The sequence below is a fragment of the Poecilia reticulata genome, chromosome 14 (assembly GCF_904066995.2).
Source record: "Poecilia reticulata chromosome 14, P_reticulata-male-v2, whole genome shotgun sequence".
NCBI classification, from domain to species: domain Eukaryota; kingdom Metazoa; phylum Chordata; class Actinopteri; order Cyprinodontiformes; family Poeciliidae; genus Poecilia; species Poecilia reticulata.
In genome coordinates, this window is record NC_088843.1 from 15,755,038 (window position 1) to 15,782,411 (window position 27,374).

A 27,374-nucleotide genomic window follows, 5' to 3' on the forward strand; every position below is an offset into this window, starting at 1 on the left:
TAAGTATTTGAAAGTTTATGCATGTTTCACCAACTGAAATGTGACACTTTTAAAGACAATCATGAATAAAATGTAAGACTTATACCACAACAGTGACGTAGAAAAGAAATCCAGAGAGCCAAAACTGTGAAAGCAGCAGCTTTGAGCTTCTCAGATAATAAAAATGGCATAAGGCCGTGTTGTTAGCTAAGTAGCTAACAAGAGAGCCATTGCTAGCTGCTAATGGCTTTTTTGCTTGCTAGATAGCAAGGAGATAACAAGCAAACTAGCTAGCTAGCAAACATTAGCAGCTTCTTACTGGAAGACCTCAACCATCTTCAGTCATAGAGCGCAATGACTGAAGATATCAACTCACATTTAGAAAATAGAAAAATCCCACGAGATGGCAGAAGCTTAACTACTGCCATGATAAAATATAAGACCTGTGATTAACGTATCTAAGGCCAACTTACATGTTCTCTAGTGAATGTAAGAAATATTAAGACCTTAATTTCATTTACGTAAACTTTTTAAACAAAGGCTTAATAAACCATTTCTTCATCTCAAACAGTTGATTTGGACCACCTGGTTCGCTGAGGACTGGCTACATCTAGTTCAAAAATGAGAGAGTTGACAGAAGTGAAGTTTCCCCTGTGTTACAGCTGCCTTCATCTTTGCCAGTGTAAATAAATCAAGCTGAAACTAACCATAGGAGGGATGACAGCTGCCCTGTGCTGCAGCTGCTGGATGTTGAGCTGGGCTTGCTTGGGCGAGGGCATGAGCACCGTTCCCGGAGGGCTGAGCAACGACGGTTTTTCCATGGTGTATATTCTGCAGAGATAGCCAAATAAAATAGGCAATTGTGTTGCAGAGCAGCTACATTGCAAGTACAAAGATGTTTCGGAGGCTCACCTCTGCCGATCAGGCTCGGCCTCCACGTCTTCGTCAGCACTGCAGGTGGCGCTCGAGTCATTGTCCGAGTGGAGCTCCCTCTGCCGATCGCCTGGCTCTCCCTTTTCGCCCTTCTCCTTGATCTCGGGCTCCACCTTGACTTGAACCTCACCAGTCTTCATGTCCATGTCCTGAGGTTCGATTTTGGGATGCACGGGGCCAGGGAAGGAAGAAAGCTTGACTTTTTCTTCCTGGGATCCGCTCTCGCTCTCTGGGCTCTTCTCTTCCTTGACGCGAAGCTCCCCGTATGAAGGCTCTGCGGACTTTCCATTGCTGGCTTGACCTTTGTCCTGGTCTGCGCCCGGAGCTTCGCCCGCCGTGCTCTCCGGCCTCTTTGAGTCGACCAATTTTGAGGAGTCGGGCTGAGAGGGCGAAGGTGCGCTCTCTGTATCAGAGCTGTTATCACCAGCTGAGGAAAAGGAAGAATATGTCAAGGATTTGGGTAAAGGCTTCAAATGTTACCGAAAAATAACATAAACCCTTTTTGCACTTTCACAAACCAAACACAAACCGTCAAAACACACCACAGGTCAAACGAGATGAAACATGCAGATCTGCCTGCCATCATCAGCTTGCATGTTCTCCACTGCTGCAGCTGTTGCCATAGTGATATCAGCAGGCGCATTAAAGTTAGAGTTCCAGCTTGACTCAATATCCTAGTGTTTTTGCAAGTACACTTTCACATTCCTATGTCTAGCTGATTAATCTATCCAGGGTTTCTGCAGGTTTCACCAACTCAAACTTAAGACTAACAACTTTATTCAAATAAAAGTTGCCTATCGATAAGACTGGTGTTCAACCACCGTGTTTGAAATCCACAAAAATCACAGGCTTCAGAGTTTGAGTCAGACCAAATGCTGCTCTTAGCTCAGTGCTAGAGGCAGCAGCTCCGACTGTTTTCTGAGGCGCTTTAAAACCCGACGGGGTCAAAACTGTGACATTTCTACCGTCTGTTTGTGGCTCTTGACAGCAGTTTGCGTTTCTCACACTGCATATGGATCTTGACAGCCTTAATAGCGTCAAGCTTTTAATAATAATAATACGAAGAAGAATACACAAAGCGTCGAATGGGTTTACAATCAAAGTGAGTCAGTGGTGAAGTCAAACATTGTCTATTTAAATGGCAGCAAATTTACATGTAAAAAAAAACAACAACTAGCTAGCACGGGTATTCGCGCAGCTAGTTAGCAGTAGCCTCAACTTCCTTAGATCAAGTGCTGTGGTGGCCCAGGGGTTAAGAGGCCTTACTCCTCGAAGCAGCTGTTGCAGGTTCGATTCCCGGCCATGGCAACCTTTGCTGCATGTCTTCTCCCTTCTCTCATTACCCACTTTTATGTCAATTAACTATCAAATAAAGGCCAGTAGAGCCAAAAAAATCTTAAAAAAAAAAAAAACTTCCTTAGATCACAGAATTAAGTAAATCTTTTGTGTGACAGTCAGGGACAGGTTTGCAACGATGTGGGCCCCTATGCCGGAGCTTGTTTTGTTGACCCATATACCGAAAAAACTTTTGTTAACACAAATTGCACATCGTTAACAGGTAGTTTAATGCATAATTATGTATTAATTGATGATACCGACTGATGGGGGTTTAATACATCCCTTGGTCAATAACTCCATGTTATTCCCTCCCCCCAAAAAAACTAACTATTACTATACATTCATAATTTTCAAACACTTCTGTTTTGTTTATATTCATAAAAAAAATCCCAAAATATTATTACTTTAAACAGACTGAACTCAAGCTGCGTAACCCATAAACAGGAACTGGAGATGTAGCCAAAACCAAACGTGTGTGCAGATGTGCAGCTTTTATTCTAACTGCCCTTGGACTTGGACCTCTGATAAACAGGAAGGAAAGAGTGTGGGAACATAAGTGTGTGTGTGTGTGTGTGTGTGTGTGTGTGTGTGTGTGTGTGTGTGTGTGTGTGTGTGAAACAGAACACACGCTTCTTCTGTCTGACCTTCACTGTCATCTGCATTGTCCTCGTCATCATCAGGTGACGCCGTAGCTTGGCCTTCCCCTTGAGACGTATCAGCGCGAGCTCTGCGAGTGTCCTGGGAAACAGACCGAGATTACCACCTTGCATACACATGCTGCACGCCGCCGCGACGGCAGACCTTGACAGGAAGCAGAAAGCTGGGAGTTTACCTTCTTGTGCTGCTGGAGCAGGTTGTCCAGGTTGTGACGCCGCTTGTAATTGAAATAGAAGTTCTTGCACTGCGCCTCGCTTTTGGTGCCCACCATTTTGGCGATGGCTGTCCAGTTTCTGCCATGTTCCACGAGCCCTGGCGACAGAGAGCACAAGGACAATTCGAAATGCGGTTCACGTAGTCTGATGCGGCGGGAAAAGCGCAACAATATGCTGTCTATATTAGCGACGTTCTGATCCGTTCAAGCATCAAGGCATTTCTTTATTCTTGGAGTAAACTCAACTCCCAATGTCTGTTGGTTTACTGCAGTTACAATTTAAATGGCTAATTTATTTATTTTTTTTAAATCTACTAAGTTTAAAAAGCAGGAAAATAGTTTTGTCTGCATACAATTAACTGGAAACATACTAAAATACTGACAAGTCGTCTGAAAACAGAGAGCAAACATGCTAATGTTAGCCTAACACTTTAGCAAACTGCTACACATAAAAAAAAAAAAAACAAGTCAGGAGTTTATGGGAGGACTGCAGATCTATACATAGATGCAGCCATATTTATGTTTAGAAACAGAAGTTTTTAAGCTATTGAAGCATATCCATGGTATTCAGTTTGTGGCAGTATCTGACTGGGACACCGTTTCAGTCATTTTAAACGACTCATATCGGTGAAGTTAATTTTTTTTCTTATCTGGGAATTTCTTCGCCATCTTTTTATGCCATTTAATTTAAACGCAACTGTAAAAACCTCAATGATTTGCTACACCAAAACTCTGAAAGCCAGATCTAAAATAAGCATTGAAATCCTATCATTATGTCAGTCGACTCAGTATCTAATCAGCTCTGAGCTCGACAAACTTTAGAAACTACTCAGCGAGCTGCAGTGAACTTGGCAGATGGCCATTTACCTCTGACATTAGGGTGTCTCTCTTTGAAAACCTGTAACCCATGGTGATCAGCTCTCCCTGCCAGCCCTACTTAGATGAAAGATGCTGGCAGCTTAACAAATGATCACAAAACACCAAAACTGTTACAGTTAGATGATGGAATGAGGGCATTGTCAAGAGACTAGAGAATGTTACCTAAAACTGCACCAACGTCCTTTCAGATTATCTATGGCTAACGGCAACGTGACGTACGCAAATATTTGATGTTTCTGTCACAAAATGTCCTGCATGTCTAAATATTACTATTCTCTTCAACAAGGCAGCTTTATTTTCATGGCCAAGACAAAATCTTAAGAGACTTTTCCATCTGGTAGCTCAGCCTTATTTACAACAATCACCAAAACATTTGCGATATATAAAAAAAAACAAAAAGCAGACACGATTTACAAGATAGTCACGAAGGAATCTTTTTCATCAACTTTTGCCACATGGTCCGAAATTGTGAAGTTGCCCCCCCAAAAAATTTGACTTTTTAATAAAAATTCTGAATTAATTTTGCCAAGTTTTTTTTTTTAACCCTCCATAAACCAAAACTGTGGATGTAAATGTCTGAGTTCTGCAGAAAAGTGATTTGAAAATCATTCGAGGTCCAAAACACAAACAATATGCTCACATCTTTTAGGTTAGTTTTCAATTATTCAGGCCTAGAAAAACGTCTGTCTATCCTCAGCAATGCAAACAGGATACAGGGCATTCTTTCCTGAAAACGTTTCATGCATAGGTGCACACATGTCTGCTTTGGATTAACAATCACTGAAAGTTTGTGGTCCTGTTAACGCTCAAGCTAAAATAAAAGCAAAAAAAAAAAGTGCTTGCTAAAGGATGAATATCTTGTGTGGTAACTAATATGTTAAATTTTAATTTGTAAGAAATCTGCCACAGACAAAAACAAGTGCACATTTCCATCCACAACATTTCTTAAACTGCGGTCCACACAAAATCACTCCAAGAGTTGCTTTAATAGGAAACAATACAAGGTAAAATATCTTATCTTGCCTGCATTACTACTCCTCATAGATGAGTACATTCTCTGACCAAGAGAGGAAACTGCTCTGTTTTTCTGAGCAGCTGTGTGTGGAGGCTTAAAAACCATTTCTGAACCAGGTCTTGTCATATGACTGGCTACACTAATCCAGCAGACAGATCTGAATGCCGGAGAAGATATAAAGCAAGATGCATTTTAGCAAAAGGGAGGGGAAAAAAAAGATCTATCGAGCCAAGAACGTTTTAATTAATCTGCATTAATCCCTTTATTCACTCCCAGTCTAAAAGCCACTAGGATTTAGAAATTCAATTCAATTCAAAAATACTTTAATCCCAGAGGGAAATTAAATAATAATAATTAACAACAATATTAAATAATTAAATAGAAATCTGCTCTAAGTACCAAGAGTTCACACGATTTTCCCACAGTAAAAATCAAGCATTTTCAACATGTTTTCAAACGACACAAATTAACAAAAAAAATATACACAGCTTCAGTTCAACATTATATAACATTATTTATTACTGTTATTAACACTGTCTTGTTATAGTATTCTACACGAGACATTAGAATTAGAAGGACAATGTAAACTAAATTACAGAAAAGTTTAGGTTTTAAGTTGTCTCCTTCACAGTTTATAAACCCGACTGGTCTGAGAAAGTTACAAAAAAATCTAAACAAAAAAAAAGAAGAAGAATTCTGAGCAAGTTTTCTGTCGTTTAGCCAACAGATATAATTTTGGAAATCCTAGCAGACCTAAAAAAAAAAAAGAAAAAGAAAAGTTTGTTGTGATTTAACTTCAGGCAGTGAGAAAAAAATTTGCATGCATCTTTTATAATATTGAAATATCTGGTTTCAACTGTAAATACCAAATTTTAATCAAACGTTAGATTGCGCTTTCTTACAAAACAGTGCAGTTTGAATATCAAGTCCTTTTAAGGACTTGATAAGCACTTTTCACACCTTGTACATGCATACAAAACCTGAAGAAGTCGAAGGGCAAAGTGAAGACGGAGAATATTTTACTGCAATGTGACCCAAAAATGATTCTAGTAGTGCCGTCTCACATTAACTACCCAGATACTTTCAAGGCAAAAGTAAATGTTAGTTGATCTAAACGTAATGCTCTGCTGCTCCTTCAATGATTGATCACTTCTGAGAAGCAAGTGAAGCAAAAAAAGCTATGGAGGAAGAAAAGAAAAAAAAATTCCTGATAGAAAATAAAGTGCATGCAAGAAACGAGATAGGTTGATGAAATATCTATTATTCATGAGAACGACCGAGTTGACCATAAACAGCAGCAGACCTGCCGCCAAGTGAGCGGCTGCAGAAAGGAAGGGACAGTAGAGAAAGGGGAGAAATGAATCAAACATTACCTTTTTTGGCGACCTCCATCTCCTCCTCGGTCCAGCGAGAAGTTTCTCCGCTTTCACCAGCGCCAGCTAAATCACAAAAGGACGAGTTGCAGATCCATTAGGAATCGCGGAGAGGAGGTGGGGGGGAAGGAAAAAAAAAGACGACAGAAAGTGAAAGAGTGAGGGAGATGAACGGACAGCGAGAGAGAAAAAGAGAGAGAGGCTGTCTTCTCTTCAGCCACCTTCTTCTCATGGCCACTAATCTAATAATCTGTTTACATTCAGGACTGCTGAGACCTGCTCCCTCACTTACTCGCCTCCTTTCACCCTCCCACTCCCTCTCTCTCTCTCTCGCTCTCTGATCCGCAGGGGAGGGGAGAAGAGAGGAGGAGCTGCCCTGGTCAGCTGACACAGCGTCAGACACCGGAGGAACCGAGAGCTGCCGGCCTTCCTCTTTGGGAAATGGCCTTGGATGGAGGCGAACGGGCAAATCGAGCAGTCGGGACCCGAGCCCTCCCACGGCTCCGACGCCGTGTGTCCGACACACGCTCCTCCTTTTGCTCTCCTTGGCTACGCAGTTCAAGCTAAAAATTCACAGAAGTGGACAGTGAGAGCGGAGAACAAGTGAACTCTAGCCCAGCTCTATTCCAGGGCGCTCCGATGAGGACGCGTAAACATTTGGACCAAAATAGCTGCAGATGTCCCCTTGAGATTAGGAGGAGGTCAACAGTCCCACCGCCCATCCATTCGCCCACCTTGTGAATGAAGACGGGCGCGATGTAAATGCAGACCGTCAACATAAATTCACGCCACTGTCGTTCTCCCCCCAACCGAATCGGCAGCTTGTTTAACTTGCCTGGCAGGCCTTCAACTATGCAATGCTGACCCACAGCTACACTTTAAAACCAAGGCAACATACAGTAGTTCTAAGAAATAGAAAAGGTTACAACAGAGTGAGCAAATACAAACTGTTGCATCATAAATATGTCCCTGAAATTTTCTTTGGATTTTGTCACGTTCTGAATACTTTTCTTGAAATCAATTATGTAGGGGATTTTGTTGCGACAGCCCAACTAAAACAGGCACCCGCTTGTATTCGAGGAGGAAATATTTTGTAGAACTTCAATTTTGTGGAATTGAGGCTGCTGGTAAGCTTTTTATATCTATAGGAAGAACATTTTCTTTGTTCATCTGTGCAAAAGAGCTCAAGCTCAAGTCAGAAAGAGGAGAAACTACATACATAAATGTTTAAGTTTTGCCTATTAATTATTAATTGGCTTTAGGTCTGGACTTTAGCCGGCGACTGCAAAGCCATTTGAGTATTTCTGCTGATGACTTGAGCTAGAAGTTGGAGGAGTGCAGAGAGAAAAGGAGTGGTTAGAGTACAGTCCCCTGAGGAACTCCTGGGCTGCTGACTTCCTGTTTGGACACACAAACTTTCAGTCTCATAAACTGGGCTGCGTCTGTCAGGTAGTCACTGGTCCAGGTGATTGCCAAGGTCTCCGCCTGTACCTTCTGGAGTTTCCGCTTTGTACGCGCCGCTCATGGTGGCAGCATGTCAAAGAAGCTCTGCTATGTTGATTCTGATTTGTTCCTTTTGCAGACTTTGGTGCCATATTTTATATTTTTATTTTTTTTGCTTGAGACACTGCATGTTTGAAAATTATTCCCTCTGATTGTGAACGCTGTGCAGCTGGAAGTGTTTTCGCTTTCAATTTTATTACTTTTGGACAGTTGCTATGATCTGCAACCATAGCAACAAAGTTTTCCTTTTGAATCTGGGAACTGCTGATTAGCATCTCAAATAATACCTGAACTACAACCTCAAATACTAGAGGAGTTGGAAAGAAGACTCCATAGGTGTGTATATCGAAGGTAAAAAGTTCAGACAATCTCACCCATTGACCTTCATCGTCTCTAAACATACAGAGATTTAAAGAGGAGCAGCAAAAGGAAATGAGTTGTATTTTCAGTGTTAACAACATAATAGTGTCATCCAGGACATATTATCATGGAACATTGTCTCAACTTTCTGAAAATTGAACTGTTGGCATGTTGTGATAAACATGACACAGTCTTCAGTCAGAGGCCTCTTCAGATTCATTATGAGACTGACTGCTACTGCAGATCCTCCCTGTCCACAGCGTCGGTGGCATAAGTTGCAACATTTAATTTCCCTTTGATGAAAATGAAATATTCCTGAATCAAGCTTCCTCAAACTTGCTGCAGCATTTAACTATCTTTCCATTAACTCTGACCAATTTCCCTGCTTCACACCATGATGCTGCCACCACTGTCTCACGATTAGTTGGGCAGCATAAGTCAGTCACACAGAGATAAGACCATCTTTTCCACATGGTTTCTGTGTTCTCCATGGCTTGTAGAATGTAGAGTTGCTAAGCTAAAACGATTAATATTCAGATCATGAATCATGCAGAATAAACCTAATTTGTAAAAGAATTGAACAGGCTTGCAGTGGGAGCCGGAAGCACAAACGTTTCCAATTTAGCCATTAAAATAAGAGTTTTCACCTTTATTAGCATCTGCTGCTACCGGAGTGAGGGACTTTGCGGGCTCCTTCATTCCCTTCTGCGCTTGATCAGATTTAGGGAGCTGTGGAGGATCTGGCAGGGCGGGCTCAGAGGCAGGAAGAGGCGTGTCCTCGGCTGCGACGGACGCAGCCTCATTGGCCATGGAGCGTGTGGTGATCCTTCTATTGCGGCGGCCCTGGCTGTTGGCAGTCTTCCTGCCACGCGGCGTGTTTTGCTCCTTTCCGTCCTCGTCCTCCCCACCGTCACACTTGTCTTTGTCCTTGCCAATCTCCCTGTGGTTTTTGGACAGGGGGATAAACACAGCTTTTAGCTGCTGCTGCTGCCGCAGCAAATATCTATTCCCTGATGACGCAGCAATAACAGGCTCTTCTTGTAGTCTGCTTTTTTCGCCGCTGACAGAATACGAGAAAAGCATATTAAAACTTGTCGATAGCAAACCCTAAACAGACACGTCAACAAGTCAGACACCTGCTGGCTTGTTAGAACACATCATGGATGTTATATATGGATTATGTTTGTTTTTTTATTTTTTGTCGTCGCTCAACAAGTTAGATTGAGAGTTCCTCTACTTTATTTTCTAGACTCGTAGAAACTGGCGACAAACTGAAGGCTTAAGTGAAAAGTTTTTAATTTAAAAAGTTGGAAAGAAATAGCTGATCAGTGACACACTGGATTATTTCTTCACTGAAAATGATTTAGAACAATTTGAGTCAAGGTAAGTCAAGAACGGTAGTGTCTAACTAAGCTGTCTGACGTTACAGCCACACCTGAACCGACTCTGACATGAGCTGAAGAAAAGCAAAGCATTACCTTGCACCTGGTCGCTATGGTGAGATTTAAAGGGCTGGTGATATAAAATGAACAATTGTCAGTATGGATGCATGATTATTGTTGTTTTTGATTTGTTATTGGTCCGATAAGTAAAACTGGACCAATATTTAGTTCAGTCTTGTCGTTTCTGGAAAGGGTGAAAGTGGAGCAGCGCAGCAATATGAGGAGTTCAACTGCAGCAGAAAAGAAAAGTCTGCAGTGTGGTTGTTTTTTCTGTGTCAAAAGAATAGAAAATTATATGCAATATCAGTGTGAATATCGGTCACAACAACAATATTAATATTGGCCCAAATTTTCATATCGGTGCATCCCCAAATTTCAGCTTCAGAACAAATGAAATACAATGCTTTTTTTTTGTAGTGAACACACTGCACCTGATCAGAAGTCAGGTTGCTAATCGCAACACCCTTCAGTGTTTAGGTTGTTACTAAGAGAGGAAAAGTTTGCCATTTAGTGATGCGTTTTAAAATGTAGCAGAAGCACAATAGGGGTAACCTTTAACTATGGCGCCTAAAGAAACGTCAGCCATTTTATTCAACTCACCGAGAATCCTCCTTTTCATCTTTCTCTTCCTCGTCCTTCTTTTCCTCGTCCTCTTTTTTCTCAGACTTCTCAGCTTTGTCCTCTTCGGTCTTGTCTTCCGACTTGTCTTCTTGTGAGGGACGTGTTATTTGCTGCAGACAAAAAAAAAACGTATTTGGGGAGGAAAATGAGTCAGGAAGAAAAAAATATATTTTAAAAACATTTTAAATATCCAAAGTGAACAAGCAACAACAAAAGAAAACAAATAAAATGGATATGGAAGTTTTTGTAAACAAAATTGCCCTTCAAGAAAGGGACTAGTTGAGACCAAAGAACCAGACTGAAACTTTTTTTCATCCACTCTTTGGTAGAAAAAGAGGGAGACACAAAAAACATTCATGTAAATGGAAATTATCGAGCTTTATTTCATTTATGGCGCGATTATAATTGATTTAGTGATTGTTGGGGCAAAACTGGCTTCATGTTTCACCACCTAAAAAGTGACAAACTGATACATAGTGCATGAATTTCAGCAACTGGGCTGATGGAGTGACTGAGGACATAACAACATTCCTGATCATCAGTGCTGGCGCGGTACACCACAGAATGCTTCCTCCTGACTGTTTCATGAAAGCGCTGTGCTGGAACAAGTCGGGCTATGCCAAGCCAAACATCCCATGCTGGTACCAGATGGGGCCAAGGAATGTGCTTCACTCAACGGTTGGGGCAGAAAGATATGAAATGAGGTAAAGAGAGAAGATAGATAGGGGTAATTTTTTTTTTCTTTTTTTGGAAGAGGTACAAAAAAGGGTGGGGGGGAAAAGCATCAGGGATGATCCCACCCATCTAAAACATGATTACACGAGTTAACTCAGCTATGTCATCAATAATGATACACCAAGAATCCAGCTATCCACTTAAATCAGACACATTTCTGCTCAACTGGCTCTGCTTCATGATGAGTAGCTATTCAGAAACTAAACCAATCCACTCATTTTCCCAATCGATGAAATGTACAATTCATCGTTCATGAAATGTAAAATTTATTTTATTGTTGCAGCCTAAAATTACAGACTTTGCAGCCCTTATAGAATAAAAGAGAAAGCTGCGGTTATGGTTGCAAAATCTTTTAAGGTTCATTTACACCAAAATATTTGAAATTGCTGCGCCTAACTTTCCTTTTCCTTCTTTTTTTCTCATCAACTTGTAATCCCTCTCTAACTGAGAATACCTTCTGCTGGTCTCTTTTCTAATATCTCCTCCTCTTTCTATTGTGATAAAAATATTTTTTTAAATATGCGGAGAGCAACAGTGGGCACAACTTCTGCACAGAAATTAAAGAGAAGTTGGCTTATTCCTGGCATTAAAGTAGCAAGAAATGTAAAATAGGCAAAACAACATTGTTCATCTTAAAATTATATACTGGCATGGACTAACTAATGATCATTTTGCTAACATCTGCAAAAACAACATTGTACTGTTTTATCCTTTTAGGATGCAAACCTCTTTCAGTGATGGACCATGGTTTATTTTGACCATAAGTCGATCAAAGCTACATTTTAATCAACAAAATCAACATTAAAATCTAACTAGGGTAAGTTGGAATTGGTTAGGAGATGTTAAATGAAAATTTTGCTTCAGGTACAGGCTGATTTTAAAGAGTTTGCTCCTGTTTGTTTGGGTCAGATGCTTTAAAAACAAGGTGCTGCAAATAACTTTGTTCCTTTGCTCCTAAAACCACTTGCACAATTTGTGTTTAGCCGATGAGAAACAACAGTAACGCACCACTTCCTGCTAATGCGACAGAGCTTCTTTAATTTTTTCCATGTTATAAATATGTTACTAGATCCGGCCTAGTCAGACAGTTGTTGCATAATGTAGAGGGAAGGCTTCGGGCTGCTCAGTGAACCATGCAGGTTGAGATGTTGCTATATAAAAAGAGAACTGTGCATGTCTGAGGGTGGCGGGTCTCTAGCTGCCTCGTGATGCAGTAAAGTCTGCAGTGTCTTTGATTTATTAAATAATGAGAAGCAACACACAACCTTAATAGTAGTTACCAATTCACCGAGTTCTTTTTTATCCGCCCCCAAGAATGAACATGACAATGTCTGCTGCAGCGAAAGCTGCATTTATTTTCGGTTCTACTCGCTACGACACGGCTGACTGTCAAGCGGAACAGACCAAGTTCTAGTGCTGTCGCAATAAGTTATCAGCTAATCAATTAACAAATGAAACTTGAAAATGGTCTCAAAACAGCAATAGTTTATCACAATAAATACCAAGATAATTAATCATAGAGCAAAATTTCTTATTGTGACAGGCCAATAAAGGGATGACAAAGCGATTGGTTGGATGCTCACCATGGAAACCGACTGCAGACTTTTGGACAGACATTATTGCTGACCAAAGAGTTATATTAACTTTTTAAGCAACTCTCCTTAAACATATAATGACGAATATCTCTGCTACTAAACGTATATTTTTTACAAAAAACACTTCCTTACAAATTTGGTATTACCCAGTGATTTATGGAGAGAATTTCTCCCTCCTTATCTACAACTTTCAAAGTATATTCACTCTTAACTTGCATACGGCCAAGAAAATTTCCACCTATGACCCATCCTGGATGTGGTAGACTACATTTCTCATAGTATCTTTTCTTTTTTATATCACCAAGAGGTTCAGTCGGCTTGTTGGGAGACATTCTCATTGCACATGGTCGGCACTGACAAGCTGCACTAGCTGGGTTAGCGAATGCTTATATATTTGCTTTGGAGCCGGAGCCGTGGCATTCCCAGCTCTTTGCCCACACTTAATCAACCGAACATCGCGAGGAACTCCTCGAAAACTCAAAATGAGGTGCCTGTGGTTCTGCGGTTCCTCTGTGTTTAGAGACTAAACAGTCGCCCTACCTGTCCGGAGTATTTTAAGAGCTTTAATTCCTGCCCTCTTTTTGCCAATTCACTGGGTCTGTTTTTAAAGTTTGCATGATGCAAATATTCTGAAATTAATCATAAACTAGGGTTACAGTTAATTATTTTAGTAATCGATTATTCTTACAATTAATTGCATAAAAAAATTGCCACATCTGCAGATTTTTCATTTCACCACTTCAGCTTTTTTGTAAAATATTAGCAATACATTAAAACATGGAAGTAAACAACAAGTCAATTACTTTTTTTTAAATAGAATAAACACTTTATTGAATAAAATGCCACTTCCTTTAGTGAATTTGAAATGGAAGAATCTAAAACTATGCCATTTTGGGTTTTGGGGTTTGGGGTAAAACCCCTTAACAGACATAAAAAGATTTTATCTTAGATGCAAAAATTTATATTTTGTACAATTTTGGCTTAATTAGTGCTCTGAATATTTTGCTTTTTCAACAAATGGTCTTTTTTTAGTTTGTATACTCCAGTTAAGGATTAATCAATTTCCAAATTAGTCGACGATTATTTCAATGTGGCGATTTCATCCCTACCATAAAAGTTTTATGGTTTTTATTTAAGGTTTTAGTACATGCATCATTCAAATATTGACGACAATTTTTCAAACAGGTTATGCAGTATATTGTGTGTTATATGCTGGGGTGGTGAATAGTGTATTAGTGATAGTGATTTAAAATTCCATCATCATAACTTAAGTTCTTTGCTGAATAAAAGGGTTAAAGGACATGCATTCATAGAAAAGAACATTTTCAAAATCCACAGTCACTGCCTGTTGCCATGGTAGCTGGGAGCTTTACACAGGAGAGTTATAAACGAGCAAAAACCATCAGACAAATGAAAAACATGGTCACAAATAAAAAAAAATTGCCTTTAAGCAATCCCATAGCGTAAAAGTGACATTCAAAGTCTTTTAAGAGCCTAAATGGCGTGTGTGCGGTGGTCTCTGCTGGGTTCAGCACATTGGTCAACAGTTATGGGGAAAGTAGTGGTTGGCAGGCAAAAGACATTTGATGCAGTGTGAATATAAGCTGCTGTTAAGAAAGATGCATCCATCTTATTGTGGGACAATATCACATCCATCTGCTTTAATGTCTAATGTGAATGTTAGAGCATCAATGAGTGAGGCGTGCCCTGGTTTCATGGACTTGGAATGAAGCGTTTTGAAGCAGAGAAGCCTCTAATTTTCTGGTGTTTTTCTAATAACATTTTGGTTTTGGTTTTCAGAAAAGAACTTACACAAACACCAGCCAACTGCAAAACATTTAGGCTAAGGGTTTACCAAAATTCTCTTGTTTATTATCTGAAAATAATAACCTGGTTATGACTCAGCAAAACATCATGCAAATACTTGCAATTTCTTAGCCTACATTTATCACTTATACTTTTATGAACACCGTAGCTCTTTTCAGATCATCCTTTGGTTCCACACAGAGGTTAGATACGCCTTGCAATTACCTGAAAGTTCCCAACATGGAACAGGGCATGAAATTCAACTAATTAATTTTATGAACCTAATCTAATTACAAACCTGTAACCAATAATAAAATGAACTGTACAGGGTGATTGTGGAAGCAGTGTGATGCAGTACTATAACACCTGCTGCAGAACCAGCAAAGGTGCACGGTTGCAAACAACCTAAGGCTCTTCTAAAGTCGAGCTGATCTGAAAAATAATGCTGATCGGTAAATAGAAACATGTCGAGTATGTTGCGCAACAGCTTTGCATGCATTCAAAGCACCGACTGCATCTTATAAGGTTTTAAAGATGGAACGCCACAGTCTTTGGGGCAACCTCCCAAAGGCTGAGCAGGACATCTTAGGACATTTTAGGTAACAAAAACCATTTTTTAACACTGATGTGAAGAAAACCAACAGGCAGAAATATTGCAGCAAGTATGACCTCAGCAAGAGTTCTTGTGTGATCTTCGTGGTGTGCAGTGGTCAGGACCTAATAAAAACTAAACCGCTGAACTAACAACAGAGTATGGGCAGTGAAGACTCGATAACGCACACAGGAAAAGAACGCCAAACCATGAAGTGCAGTAACTCAGATTTCTTAGAAAGCGTATGCTGACATCAACAAAAAGCTGCTTGGATGATGTGGTTTAATTCAGTTTACGGCCTACAGCAAAGCAAACCAGTCAGGAACCCCATGCTGACCCATTCCCACTGCTCTCAGTTAGGGCTGAAACGATTAATCGGACTTATTGTGATTAATCGTGAAATACTTGTCAACTACTTTAGTAATCGATTAATCGCTAACTGTAGTGATTCCATATGTGCACTTCAAATAGGGCCTAATTAAATCTGTTTTATTACTTCTCACGTTCCAGTTTATCTATTTAAATTCTATTTTAACCATATTTATTAAAAAAGATGCAACATGTCAATAGCTAGAGGTCAACATTTCCTGTTATTCTGTATCACAAGTGAAACAAACTGTTGCAGTTCAGCAGAACATCTTGGTTTTACAGGATGTTGAAAAGTGCTTCCCTGGTCGCCACGTGGAGCAGTGGATGAAGCGTCCAGCATACAGAAACCACAGACCTCGCCGTCCCGAGTTCGAATCCTGTCCTCGGTTGCTTTGCCACATGTCTTTCTCCCCTTCTCTTAACCCTCATCCTGTCAGATTGCTGTAAATAAAGGTCACCAGAGCCCAAAACAATGATATAAAAAAAAAAGAAAAAAAAAAGGTGTTCCCCCCTCATTTTTTTAATGAACTCAAACTAAGAATCTCGTTTTTAACATAGAAAAATCTCAATTTTGAAAATGCTTCAGAGTTGAACGGAACACCACATAAAAGAAAACCTTTAAAAAGTAAAAACCTGTGCACACTTCCATAATTTCTTCCATGTGTCACAGACATCTCCATTTAAGTAATGGCCCCCAGTGTTCTTGGTGATGCTTTCATGTTCCTGCAACTGCACCCCCCTCAGCGCTCCCTAGACACAGTGGCATCTCTAAGCAGGATAAAGTGCAATGTCACGCAAACTGGTCTGCTTTGAGGAACATAAGCCCGATGTGTTGCTTGACGCTCTAAATTTGGTAGATCCTAATCCAATGGAGCGACACTCAGATGTGGACAAATTAGCCAGATCCACGGATTCAAATCATCACAGCTTAAAAGAGCTACAGGATCCACAGCAGACCTGCAGAGGTCTTGGTGAGCCCTCACACCTAACAAGGTAATAAAACGTGAAATTTTATGACACATACAAAATCTTAAAAAATAACCTGTCCTGGCCTCTGAAGCAGTATGCATTTTAAGTACCAAACAAGTGGCTAATTTCGCTTAAAATCTGCTCATAAAAAATAATCTCCTTTTTTGACATACATTAGCTTATGAAAACTTACAAAAAAGTATAAAAGGAAAGTTAAGAGCCACGGGACTTTCTCTGAAAATGGGAAATAACACCTAGTCCACAACATAAATACATGTACATGGCCGCAGAGGTTTGATTTGAGTGGTAAATAAAGACCCTGCCTTCACATGTCCCAGAAAACCTAGCCTAAAATAGCTGTGTTCCACTGCCTACAGGCCTAAAATAAATATCTAGGTTAGGAAACTAGCCGGCCAGCCAGAACGCGGTGAGACGCAGATGGCAGCCAGAACAACCTGACCAAAAAGTAAAAGGCTTTGGGTTTAAAAGTTAGTGACATACCTGCAGACTCATTTGCTGGCAACAAAAATCCCTTTCCTCCGCCGAGCGCCAGAGCTAACTCGTGTTCCAAGTGGGAATTTAGCCTCCAGTGCCTCCATGGGACTGGTAGCAGTGGAGGGGCAGGACGGCACCATCGCAGAGCTCCTTAGAAGGGCTGCCGGGCCGTAGCGCGGCCGTACATATTCCAGGAAAGCGTGTCATCAGGCCGCTTAAGCCGCCCAAAGAATCGTCCATCTCACATGCACGCACTAATCTACGCGGGGTCACTCAAGGTAATCCCTGCTGAGCACTCTTTTTTGATTGGCACTCACAGCAGCACAGGGAGGGTTTTTTTTGGGCCTGTCAGCTGGTCGGACGATACCAAGTCGGGATTTTCAAGCAGGGGGTGGAGCTCTCACATGCTCCCAAGAAGTAAAAGTAAATGGAAAATGAAGAGAAAAAAAAAAGAAAAGAAAGAGCACACAATCAGCAGATAGGCTGCCAACGCTGACTCGGTCTCACTGAGGGTTTTCTTTTTTCTTTTTTTTTCCACTCAGTTTCACTCACTTGTCCTACATTCCTCTGCTCTTTGCTGCTGCTCCTATCCCACTCCAACGACTCACTCTGCTCACTCAAATGCCAGTTGCTGGATCTTGGAAATCGGCCACACACTAATAAACAATTCCTTAAATTACAACCTAGAACAAACAAATATCCCATCTATAAATATAAAGTAAACAGGCTTTTCCCTCCATCTTCACCAGGGTTCTCTTAAACACTGGTGCCCTAACTGCAAACGTTAAACACTGAGGAAACTCATCCAGCGACTTGAATATGAAAAACGTTCTTGTGCTCAATAGGTATTCTGAAAACTTTAGTTTGCCACCTCCTCTTACGTAAAAACGTGCTCTACAGCCACACAGTTCTACTGCACAGCAGATGTACTGGACACAATGTTCTCTACAAGAGCTTGTGGCACAGGAAGCAAAGGGAACCAGCCAGAGGATGAGACCTGTCCTCAGCCTTGATTGCAAGATTTTCTCTGAACCAGTACAAGCTGGAGGTTACTCTACCCTTAACGGGATAAAGAATGAAAAAGACTAAATGAATGACATTTTTCAGTGATTGAAAACTAATGTTTGCAGAATGCTATAAAGACACTCTAGTGGGCTAAATACTAACAGAACGTCTTGCAGATAAATCAGTCTGATCACCAAACAACATCCAAGAACACTAGTAGCCAAACTAACAAAACAGCATTTATTATATCTCATTTCTCTCCTACCTTTGACTCAATAACCATCCAAGGGTACCAACATAACGCAGACTGAGGCCAAGTTCAAACTTTCAACACAATTTCAGCATTTAAATAACTTCCACCTTTGGGGTTGTTAGACTTAGACACAGACAGTGGAGATCAGGAACCAATCACCGAGCTTAGAGTCAGAATATAGTATGCAAAGATTAAGACTTCACAATATATATCATCATTGCAATATTACTATAGGGAATATTGTTCAGGTTTAGGTAGAGGAATTCCCTAAACTCTTCAGGAAATCCATGACCACATCCCAAAACAACAGCTTGGGTTATTTTTTAATCTCTGTAATTTGATAAAGATTTCCTTACAGGGACAGTATTGTGTAAAATAATAATGTTATTCCCTCATAAAAATAATACCTGAAATACCTGCTGTGATTCTTTCAGGCATGTTTGAGAAATCTTTTAATCTGCTGTGGCAACCATTTAGCTTAGACCTAGCGTCGCCTTTGAGGCGCAACCTCTCCTCGGAGCTGCAGTTTTCCAGCTTCCTTCTCACTTCCCCAATCAGCTCCTTCAGACTAGCCAGCAACAATTAGCAAACACCTGGGGAAGCTGCGCATCTGCTGAGCTCATTACATGAGCTACTTCTCTGCACAACACTTGTAAAAATGTTGTTGAAGGGTTAATAGAGGAGTGATGTGATGACTTCCTCTAGGTGGAGTTTCAGAAAGAGCTGGAGCTTTTTAAAGAGACAGAGACCCTATTTCAAGGCGTTAAATTAAATGATATAAGTCATTTAATTTAACATTTGATATATGTAGTATTTTTGTAACAAATGAAGGTAATGTAGTAACTTGATTCTGCTTTAAAATGGCACTATGTGCCTGAAAAATATATAATAGTGCCCATTTAATTTTGGGCAATCAGCCGACACGTGAAACTGATCTTTATCCGCCTTAATTAAGTTTTGAAGATTTGCCACTGACTCCTTTTGCTCTGCCATGACAGGGTTAGTGAAAAAAAAATATCAGTATTGGCAGGTCTTCTTAAATTTTCTTAAATATTGGACTTACCTGGTTCCGTCCTCTCCTTCTGCCATAGTTTCTCCTGACCAACGCCTTGTAGTTTTGGTTCTTTTTAGTCAAGTAGTAAAACAGCACACAGTCAGCGACGCACTAAAACAAGGAAAAAGAACATTTTTATATGTTGTTTATTATTGTTATTAGATGAATTACGTCCAGCTGGTGTCTATTCAGATGTGACGGCAAACTTCACATTTACCTTCCTTTCAAGATACGAGGCAATCAAACCAAAATTCTTGGGGTGTTGTATGAACCTGCAGGGTAAATGCATTCGTCACTCATCTAAACCAAACTCCCACTGCTGGGACTTAATAAAACCGGGGTGATAATTAAACACAGACTCACTTCTCCTTAAAAATCTCCCTCTCGTGTTCCGTCCAAACGTTCATGAACTGCCGAGCTTTGTACACCTTCATCGGGTCGTCCATCAGGCCGTTCATGTTGATGAACTTCACCCGCCTCTGCTCCGAGTCGTACATCATGGGAGGGATGACCGACAGCTGCCTCATTTGTTTCTCATTGTTCTGTAAGGCACAAAGGGGTCAGAGGTCAGACTAGGCTTGTTGAATAAGATCTAATACAGAAGGCAGTAGTTTAATTGTGACTTGTTTCAAGACAAAAATGCAATATCAGGCCAATTTATTGATGAGCTGGACAGTTTTTTTTCTTCTCTAAGCCTAAACTTTGTCACTTGAGGAACGTGATTCAGAAAAAGCTGAGCAATATCACTTTAAGCCAGCCTGAAGCCAAACAAACAACAGGTACAGACAATCAAGCTTTTAAATATAAAGATATACATGGAAGTTGCACAGTCATAGCTCTCAATGACTGGACTTGGTCACCCCGATGAAACTACGGGTGCACCAATTGCAATTTTCTGGCCAATCATAAATCTTTAAAAAGCTTGACTTGTCGATTCCAATTTTGGCCGAACGCGATTTTTGTAAATATAGCAACTATTGTTAACCAGCCACGTACAGTAGTAACCTGCTGGGCGTATCGGTCAGTTAGCCGTCCCTTTTGGGAACAGCGGCTGATTTTCAGAGCTTTGTGGAGGTAGATAAGATTGGTTTCAAATCCAAGTATCAGCCAATTGTCCATCTACCAAATGTAAGGAAATTCAGACAATTTTTTTTTGTTGCACACATAGATAAAACCCTTCCTATTGTCACTTTACGCTAAAAGCTTAATGCTGAGCACCCAGCAGAACGGTTCCTTTCTCAAAATATTTAAAGATGGGACTTTTTGCCGCTTCAATGCGTTTTGTGAAAGTAGCAATGATGTATGAAGAAAACAAGACTCAGAAATCGCTTCCAAGAAGCAGATCAAAAAGACAAGATGGAAAATATATACAATTCAACTGTAGAGCATGCCCTTGGCTACATGGAGCTAGTCAACCATTATTGTTTTGAAAACAGTAAGGGGAGACTCGTGATACTGACTTTAGGATGTGTCATGCTATGGCTTTATTATTTGTAAACTCGCAGCTGAGCAGCTTAACGCCATCTTCACTCGTGAGTTATGAACGAGTCGGCTCGTCTTTGCGGGTTTGTGATGCAACTGTGTTGCGAAAGAAGCCGAAGTTTCTATTGTGGAGAAGTTGCAGGAAAATCAGGTGCTTCTGAAGTGCTTAAATACTTTCCCTCTCTAAGGAATGCAGTGGAAATCTCACAATAAGAACCAGCATGATTACGACTGGAAACAATTAAACCCCTACAGAAGAAGAGCACTTCAAATGTTCTGCAGCTGGTTCCCACCTCCTGTTCCGAGAGACCGTCGATGATTTCAGAGATCTCGTGCTCGCTCCTCGCTATTGTTGCGGAAAGACCCGTTCCTCTTTGTCCAACTCTGTGGGAGAAAAATGAAGTACCAACAATAATAACGTCGAATTTGTCTGCAGTGAAGATCCAGCTTTAACACAACTGAAAAGGTCAGAATTTTAAAAAAACGACCTATCGACTCGAGTGGTATAGCTTTAGCTTCACTCTGCTCAGATTTTAGTAAAGGAATGCTATGGTATTGCGTTTTAGGAAATAAAATGTTTGTCGCTAATATAGATTTTCATGACTTCATCAAACCGGTGCAAAGTGGCGAAGGATAATGAGCGACGCTCACCTTTGGAAGCGCTCCTGCTGCTCTCGCTGCTTGCGGATCTCGGGGAACTGCCGTTCGTAGTACTCCCGTGTTCTGCTCTCCTTGGCTTTACGTCTGGGGTTGTTCTCCATGCGCTCCACCTTCTTCTCCCATGCCTCCATCAGCTGGTCGTAGCGCTGGCAGATCTTCTGTTCCTGTGCACCGGGAAGGGGAAACGGCACCCTTGAATCAGGGGCGGTTTTTGTTCTTATGCGGAGAGTCGAGACAAGATCTCATCGGTTTTAAGTCTGTTGTCACCAAAGTGAATCAGAGAATCCGCAGTGGGATGTTGTTTTATATACAGGTGAGAAAAATAGAAGGAGTTCATTCACCATTTTAGGTCCATAATCACAGCAATCGACAGCATGTACTCCGACTAATATTTTCTCAAGATTAATTTAAAAGATAAAGATGTTACATTATGTTTTGGAGAAAAAAAAAGTCTGCTTATAATAATTTTTGATGAATATCTGCTTTGTTCTTAAAAAAAACAACAACAACTTGTATTTCTGCTTGTAAATTTTAAAAAGAGACAACATTTCTCTAATAAAGTGGATGGGTGCATTTTCTTCAGAAGGTAAATGCTACAAAAAACTATTTACTTTAGTTCTTCTAAAGCTTATTTACATACATTTAATGTCTGCATGCAGTGAGCTCTCTGAATTCAAGTTGCAATTTTTGTTTGGCCACACAGTTTTGCCCAATAAAGCCGATTTCTGATTCTGAAAATGTGTAAAAAAATTTTTAGAGTAGTTCTTTTGTGAATTTACCTGAATTATTCCATCAAAAACTGAAAAATTGTTCAAACCTGCCTTTGTTATTGTATCTATAATGAAAAATATTAAGTGTGTTCTTTATTGTGGAAGGTCAAAAGAGCCACATGGCTTAGATGCATAAGTAAAAATAATCTTTACATTTTTTTATTTTTTTTATTTTCTGATCAACTTAAATTTATGACCTGAACTTGTTCCTATTTTCTCTCTTTAAAGGGGCGGCAGTACGCATTTTCCAGGCACAGTGCAATTTTGTAGCGTTTATAGAGTTATAAAAATGTTGCATACACCAAATATGACTTAAAAGAAATATGACTTAGTAATGTAATGCCTTCAAATTGGGGCGGACTGCTCTGTGAGGCGGAAGGCTCAGTGTGGAGGCTGCAGCTCCGGGGAGGAGATGCATGGAAAAGGCGGTGAGACCAAACGTTTTGCAAACCTGAATGGTTGCCATGGAAGATTAAAGGATTCCTCAAACATGAATGAATGTTTGAGGAATCATGAATGAATGAATGAATGAATGAATGAATGAGCTTTACATGACAGGATGGAAAGCTAAAAAAAGTCAACTTTTACATAGCACGGCCTCATAATGTAATATTCAAAACTGATCAAAATCAAAATCTGCAGGTTTGACCTCAAACATCTGGAAAAGCCTGAGCAACAATAATGTTAACAAAACCGATCTCTCCGTCTACCAACCATGGTCACAACTATTCTCTGTAGGAAACCGAGCAACAATACCAGCACGTTATTTAAACAGTCAATGCAGCAGTCTTTTTTTTTTCCCCTGAAAAAAAAATGTAAATAAGTCAAGCAAGTTGGTTGAGGCCAGAGCAGGAGCGAGTGAGGAAGCCGTTTGTTGTGGGTTTCAGTTTGTCATCGACTTCATTTCTGTCTCCCGTCCCATTCACAATCCGCTCCGGTGCAATCGTTACGTTTACAAATCCTCTTCAACGGGTCATGCCATTTCTATTACACAAGTTTATGTTGAAATCATCAAATAAAAACACAGTCTGTTTACTACCGAGGTCAGGAAAACTACTTAAATCCATAAATGCCTTGACGGAAAAGAGTTAAAATGTTTAGGGAAGAGGCTAACAAGGACAGAATGGTCCTTTTTTTTTCTTTTTTTTCTCCGACCTTCTGCAGCGAGGGACCAACAATTCACCTTCCTCTTGGCACAAGGCCACCAGCGCTCTGCCATTGTTCACGGTCCAGAAGGTCTGCCTGAGCCCGACAAGGAGCTGCCAGAGAGGTTAGACTCGCTGAACCGCAGCGACACAAAAAAGATCTGCGTGTTTAAACACAAGGTGATTCTGCAATATTTAAATAACCGATAAGGCTGCGGTTTGGCAAGGCACTTCTCAGAAAGGCTGTTTGATGTGACAATATTTATTATTCCACTGCATACAAAAGTTGTTATTGCCCCACACAATGCGTCCAAACAAACGGGGGAAACCGAGGCGTCTCCTGTTCCCTAAATAATACAGCGGCTGTATAATTTTACAGCTTCCACAACCATGACCCACAGTCAAAAGAGCCTCGGCGAGCAGGTCCTCGTTTTGAAGCTGATCTGGTGCCGAAGCAGCAACGTGTGGCTTTTTTTTTTATGATTATTTGAACAGAAATGTTTGAAAACTTTTTTTTATTATTGTTTTCTGTCTACTTCAGCTACATGCCACGAACACTTTCTGAAGACATTGGTTATAAAATGTATATATTATTACTGTAACGACCCGTCTTTACTTTAGGGCTGCAGCTAAATTATTTTAGTCATCAGTTAAATCAGATTTTTTTTTTAATTGGTGCCTCCTCCAGGTTTTTCTCTTAACCACTTAAGATTTTTCACACAATACTAGAAAAACAAAAATATAAAGATAAACAAATAATTCATTTTTAAAATATGAAAATAAACATTTTATTGCCTAAAATACAAAGATGCAACATTCTTTTAATTATTCCACTGCGTACCGTTGATCATTTGTAGCAAAGGAAGCATCTGCAGCTAAAAATACTTCCAACATGAAAATTTCAGCCCTTTCTGCTTGACTTAACGTCAACAGGATTCAGGATTGATCTGTTGATTATTTATTCTTAAGCAATTAATAACCGGGTAGCAAAAGCTGCTTGGTAGGATTTATTTTCACAGAATTTGAAGTGTGTAAAGCTAAAACTGTGTGAACATCCATAGATAGTCCTTGATAAACTCGAGTCTTGGTCCTGCTGACAACATTTTTAAAGGAAACCTTTGCAGATGTTTAGGCTCTGTTTTGACACGGCTTGTTGATGATGCTGCCATGCAGTTCCAGTGATTGCCCCATCATAGCAGTTCAGACAGGAAGCTGCAGCACTCAGATTCCACACAAGAGTTTTTTGGTGTGAATCTGGGGAGTCCAAAGTGGGGCGCCGGGGCCATTTGCAGCTCTCAGAATGAATTTATGTGGCCCTTGACGACAACTGAAAAAATGTTCGCCGACTCAGACCATGATGCAGGTACGGCAGTTTCATTGACTGTTTCATTAACATATTACATGTTTGGTTTATTGCTGAGCTGGTAATACTAGAAAAAAGAGAAGAATTTTATAGCAATTTCAATAAAAAAACAATAATATGCAAAATTTTGTGGCCCCCTGAGTACATTCAACTTGACATTTTTGGCCCCCATGGCAAAACGTTTGGACACCACTGGTGTAAATGTAACAGGTGGAGAAACACTTGGGTTATTAGGGAAAACATAACAAAATAATGCAAATGGCTTTTTTGAAAGGACATTATGCAAACACGGGTTCTGATTGGTTTCAATCGCCTCCTTGCAGTTGGGGGAATGGCAGACATCAAATCCAGTTTTAAAATGCCTTTAAGGAGACCAGACCCAGTTTTGGAGATCACATGAGGACATCCACGACCAAAAGAAAAAAGAAATAGACTCTGAACTCCACTCTGCTGTCAAATATATTTCTCAGAAGTCAATTTGGATTAAACTGGCTCCAAAACAAACGTGACGCCACATAACGTTGTTATCAGGTCAGCAGGTTTGTGTGGACTCATCAGATTTTAGCCAACAACACAGCTGCTCCAGTAAATTATTTACTTTTGAAGTAATTGGCAACTAATTTACAGTGTTATGTTTACATTATAAGGTAAAAAGGAAGCATATCATAAAGCCAACCTAAGTGCAGCCGGTCATTAAAAAAAAAAGTAGGAATAAATTGTAACCAGTGCTTCAGAGGTCATATGAGGACAAGTGGTCACATGTTGTGTTGTGCTGTGACTGTTGCACCGACTATGGGAAAGGAAAGGAGTTATCATGTTGTACCCATAATATCGACACACTCATACATAACACAAGATGCAAGTTTGGAATCGTGTAACTCCAGGGTGAGGAAACTTACCCTTTGTTTACGTGCGTGGTTCCTCCTCTTAAAAAACAAAATCAGCTTCTTCCGCATGACTTGGTTTCTGAAACAAGACAGAAGTCCAGTGAGTTGTCATGATTATACAGGAATATTACTGATTGAATGTTGAGTTTAGAAAATGTAAAAGATGATGATAATAATAATAATAATAACAATAATAATAATAATAATAATAATAATAATAATAATAATAATAATAATAACGCCTGCATGTGGCAAACTCAAAATAGGGTTCATAAACTTTGCCCACAGCAAAATTCAGGTAATTTAAAAGGGCACACTTTGGAGATAAAATTAATACAAATGACCTAAAAAAAAATTTAATTAATTAATAATTTTAAAAAGGACAATTTCAATTATTATCGAAATTACATTATGATTGTTATTAATAATGTCTTGGTGATAGTGTTCAAAGTTCTAGACAAACTAAAATAAAAAACTTTTGCGTTTTGAAATCTTTCTCTCACTCCTTATGACAACAAATCCTCCAATTTCAATAATATAGAAGACATAAGCCACCCTGTATTTCAATTACACACATAAATAAGTAATTGAGACATTGGGAATTATCACACTGAAACAATCCAAACTAATTGTCTGAAGGTAAATTACCATCCTGTGCAAATTCATTGCTTAAATATAAAATATAAAAAAGTAATTTAAAAAAATCTCTAAAGAAATGTTCTTGGTAAGTTTTCTGGCATTTAACAATTACAAATAATTTTGCTAATTTTAGTTGACCTAAAACAAGAGAAGTTTAGTCTGATTTAACTTTAGACAGTGAAAAGAAATGCATCCATGTCTTTTTTTATTAGGTTTAAATAACATTTAAACCTTAAACATTAAATAATATAAATAACATTTTCCAACTTTAGGCTTTTAATCAAACGTTAAATTGAACTTTATTACAAAACTGTGGCGTTTGAATATCCAGCACTCTGTAGGATTTCATACAGAAATGAAGCACTTTCTAAACTTTGGAAAATATCTAATTGAGATTCAAACATGTTGAAGAATTTTAAGCACCTAAAAATCAAAATGTCTCCTATAAAATGTTATGTTTGTGTTTGGCGAGTACCTTTAAAAAAAAAAAGAAGCATCTCTGAATCTTTCCAGTAATCCATCCAGCAATGATTTGTCCTTAAATGATTTGCGTATTTTGTGACACACACAAAATACCGGGAATTCTTCCGTTTACAAATGCTGGTGGTATGTGTATGTGTGTGTGTGCGTGTGTGCGCGTGTGCGTGTGGGGTGGGGGACAGTGAGGCCGTTGACCCTGAGAGCGTGGCCTGTTCACTCGGTTCACACAGAATCGCTCTCTGTCCTGATAAAAGGCAGAGCCAGATGGGTCGCTCTCGTGGTACACGCTGATAAGAGCTCTCTTTTTTTGTTGTTGTTCCAGACGACACAGCCTTCAACCCCTCATGCAACCTATTCTGAACACACACACACACACACACACACACACACACACACACACACACACACACACACACACACACACACACACACACACACACACACACACACACACACACACACACACACACACACACACACACACATCGTCGCTTCCTCTCACAGCCGCTCTCCTTGGTGTGAGCAGTAGGTCAGCCAGGTGACTCAGCAATCAGATTAGACTGAATTATCAGAGAGGTTTATGAGACCTCGGGTCGTAGTTGAACGGTTTCCATGGCGAGCGTCTGCGGCGGCACGCTAACGAGATGAATAAAAGCAGGTACTCACGTTTTGATGTTGTCGTGGTACACCTTTGTGTCTGACGGCTGGTTGTACAAAGGCTATTAAAAAGAAGAAAAAGAAGAAGAAAATAATTATTACGG

At 39.9% G+C, this 27,374-nt stretch overlaps 1 protein-coding gene across 9 annotated transcripts in view; it reads right to left on the bottom strand.

The window, feature by feature from the left end:
- ncor1 (nuclear receptor corepressor 1) overlaps positions 1–27,374 on the bottom strand; it is a 64,940-nt gene that overhangs the window by 22,608 nt on the left and 14,958 nt on the right. For 8 of the 9 annotated variants that reach the window (XM_081615573.1, XM_017308555.2, XM_008428070.3 and 5 more), the window contains exons 8-21: positions 27,280–27,332; positions 25,507–25,573; positions 21,321–21,493; positions 20,963–21,053; positions 19,551–19,729; positions 19,405–19,459; positions 19,197–19,298; positions 10,294–10,424; positions 8,899–9,191; positions 6,389–6,454; positions 3,083–3,219; positions 2,895–2,988; positions 892–1,339; positions 687–810 (exon numbers count right to left, since the gene is read on the bottom strand). In XM_081615573.1, coding sequence (XP_081471699.1) covers positions 687–810; positions 892–1,339; positions 2,895–2,988; positions 3,083–3,219; positions 6,389–6,454; positions 8,899–9,191; positions 10,294–10,424; positions 19,197–19,298; positions 19,405–19,459; positions 19,551–19,729; positions 20,963–21,053; positions 21,321–21,493; positions 25,507–25,573; positions 27,280–27,332 — 2,013 coding nt within the window. Of the gene's footprint in view, positions 1–686; positions 811–891; positions 1,340–2,894; positions 2,989–3,082; positions 3,220–6,388; positions 6,455–8,898; positions 9,192–10,293; positions 10,425–16,881; positions 17,164–19,196; positions 19,299–19,404; positions 19,460–19,550; positions 19,730–20,962; positions 21,054–21,320; positions 21,494–25,506; positions 25,574–27,279; positions 27,333–27,374 lie in introns of those variants that run through there. The other variant, XM_081615574.1, reaches the window with a different exon arrangement.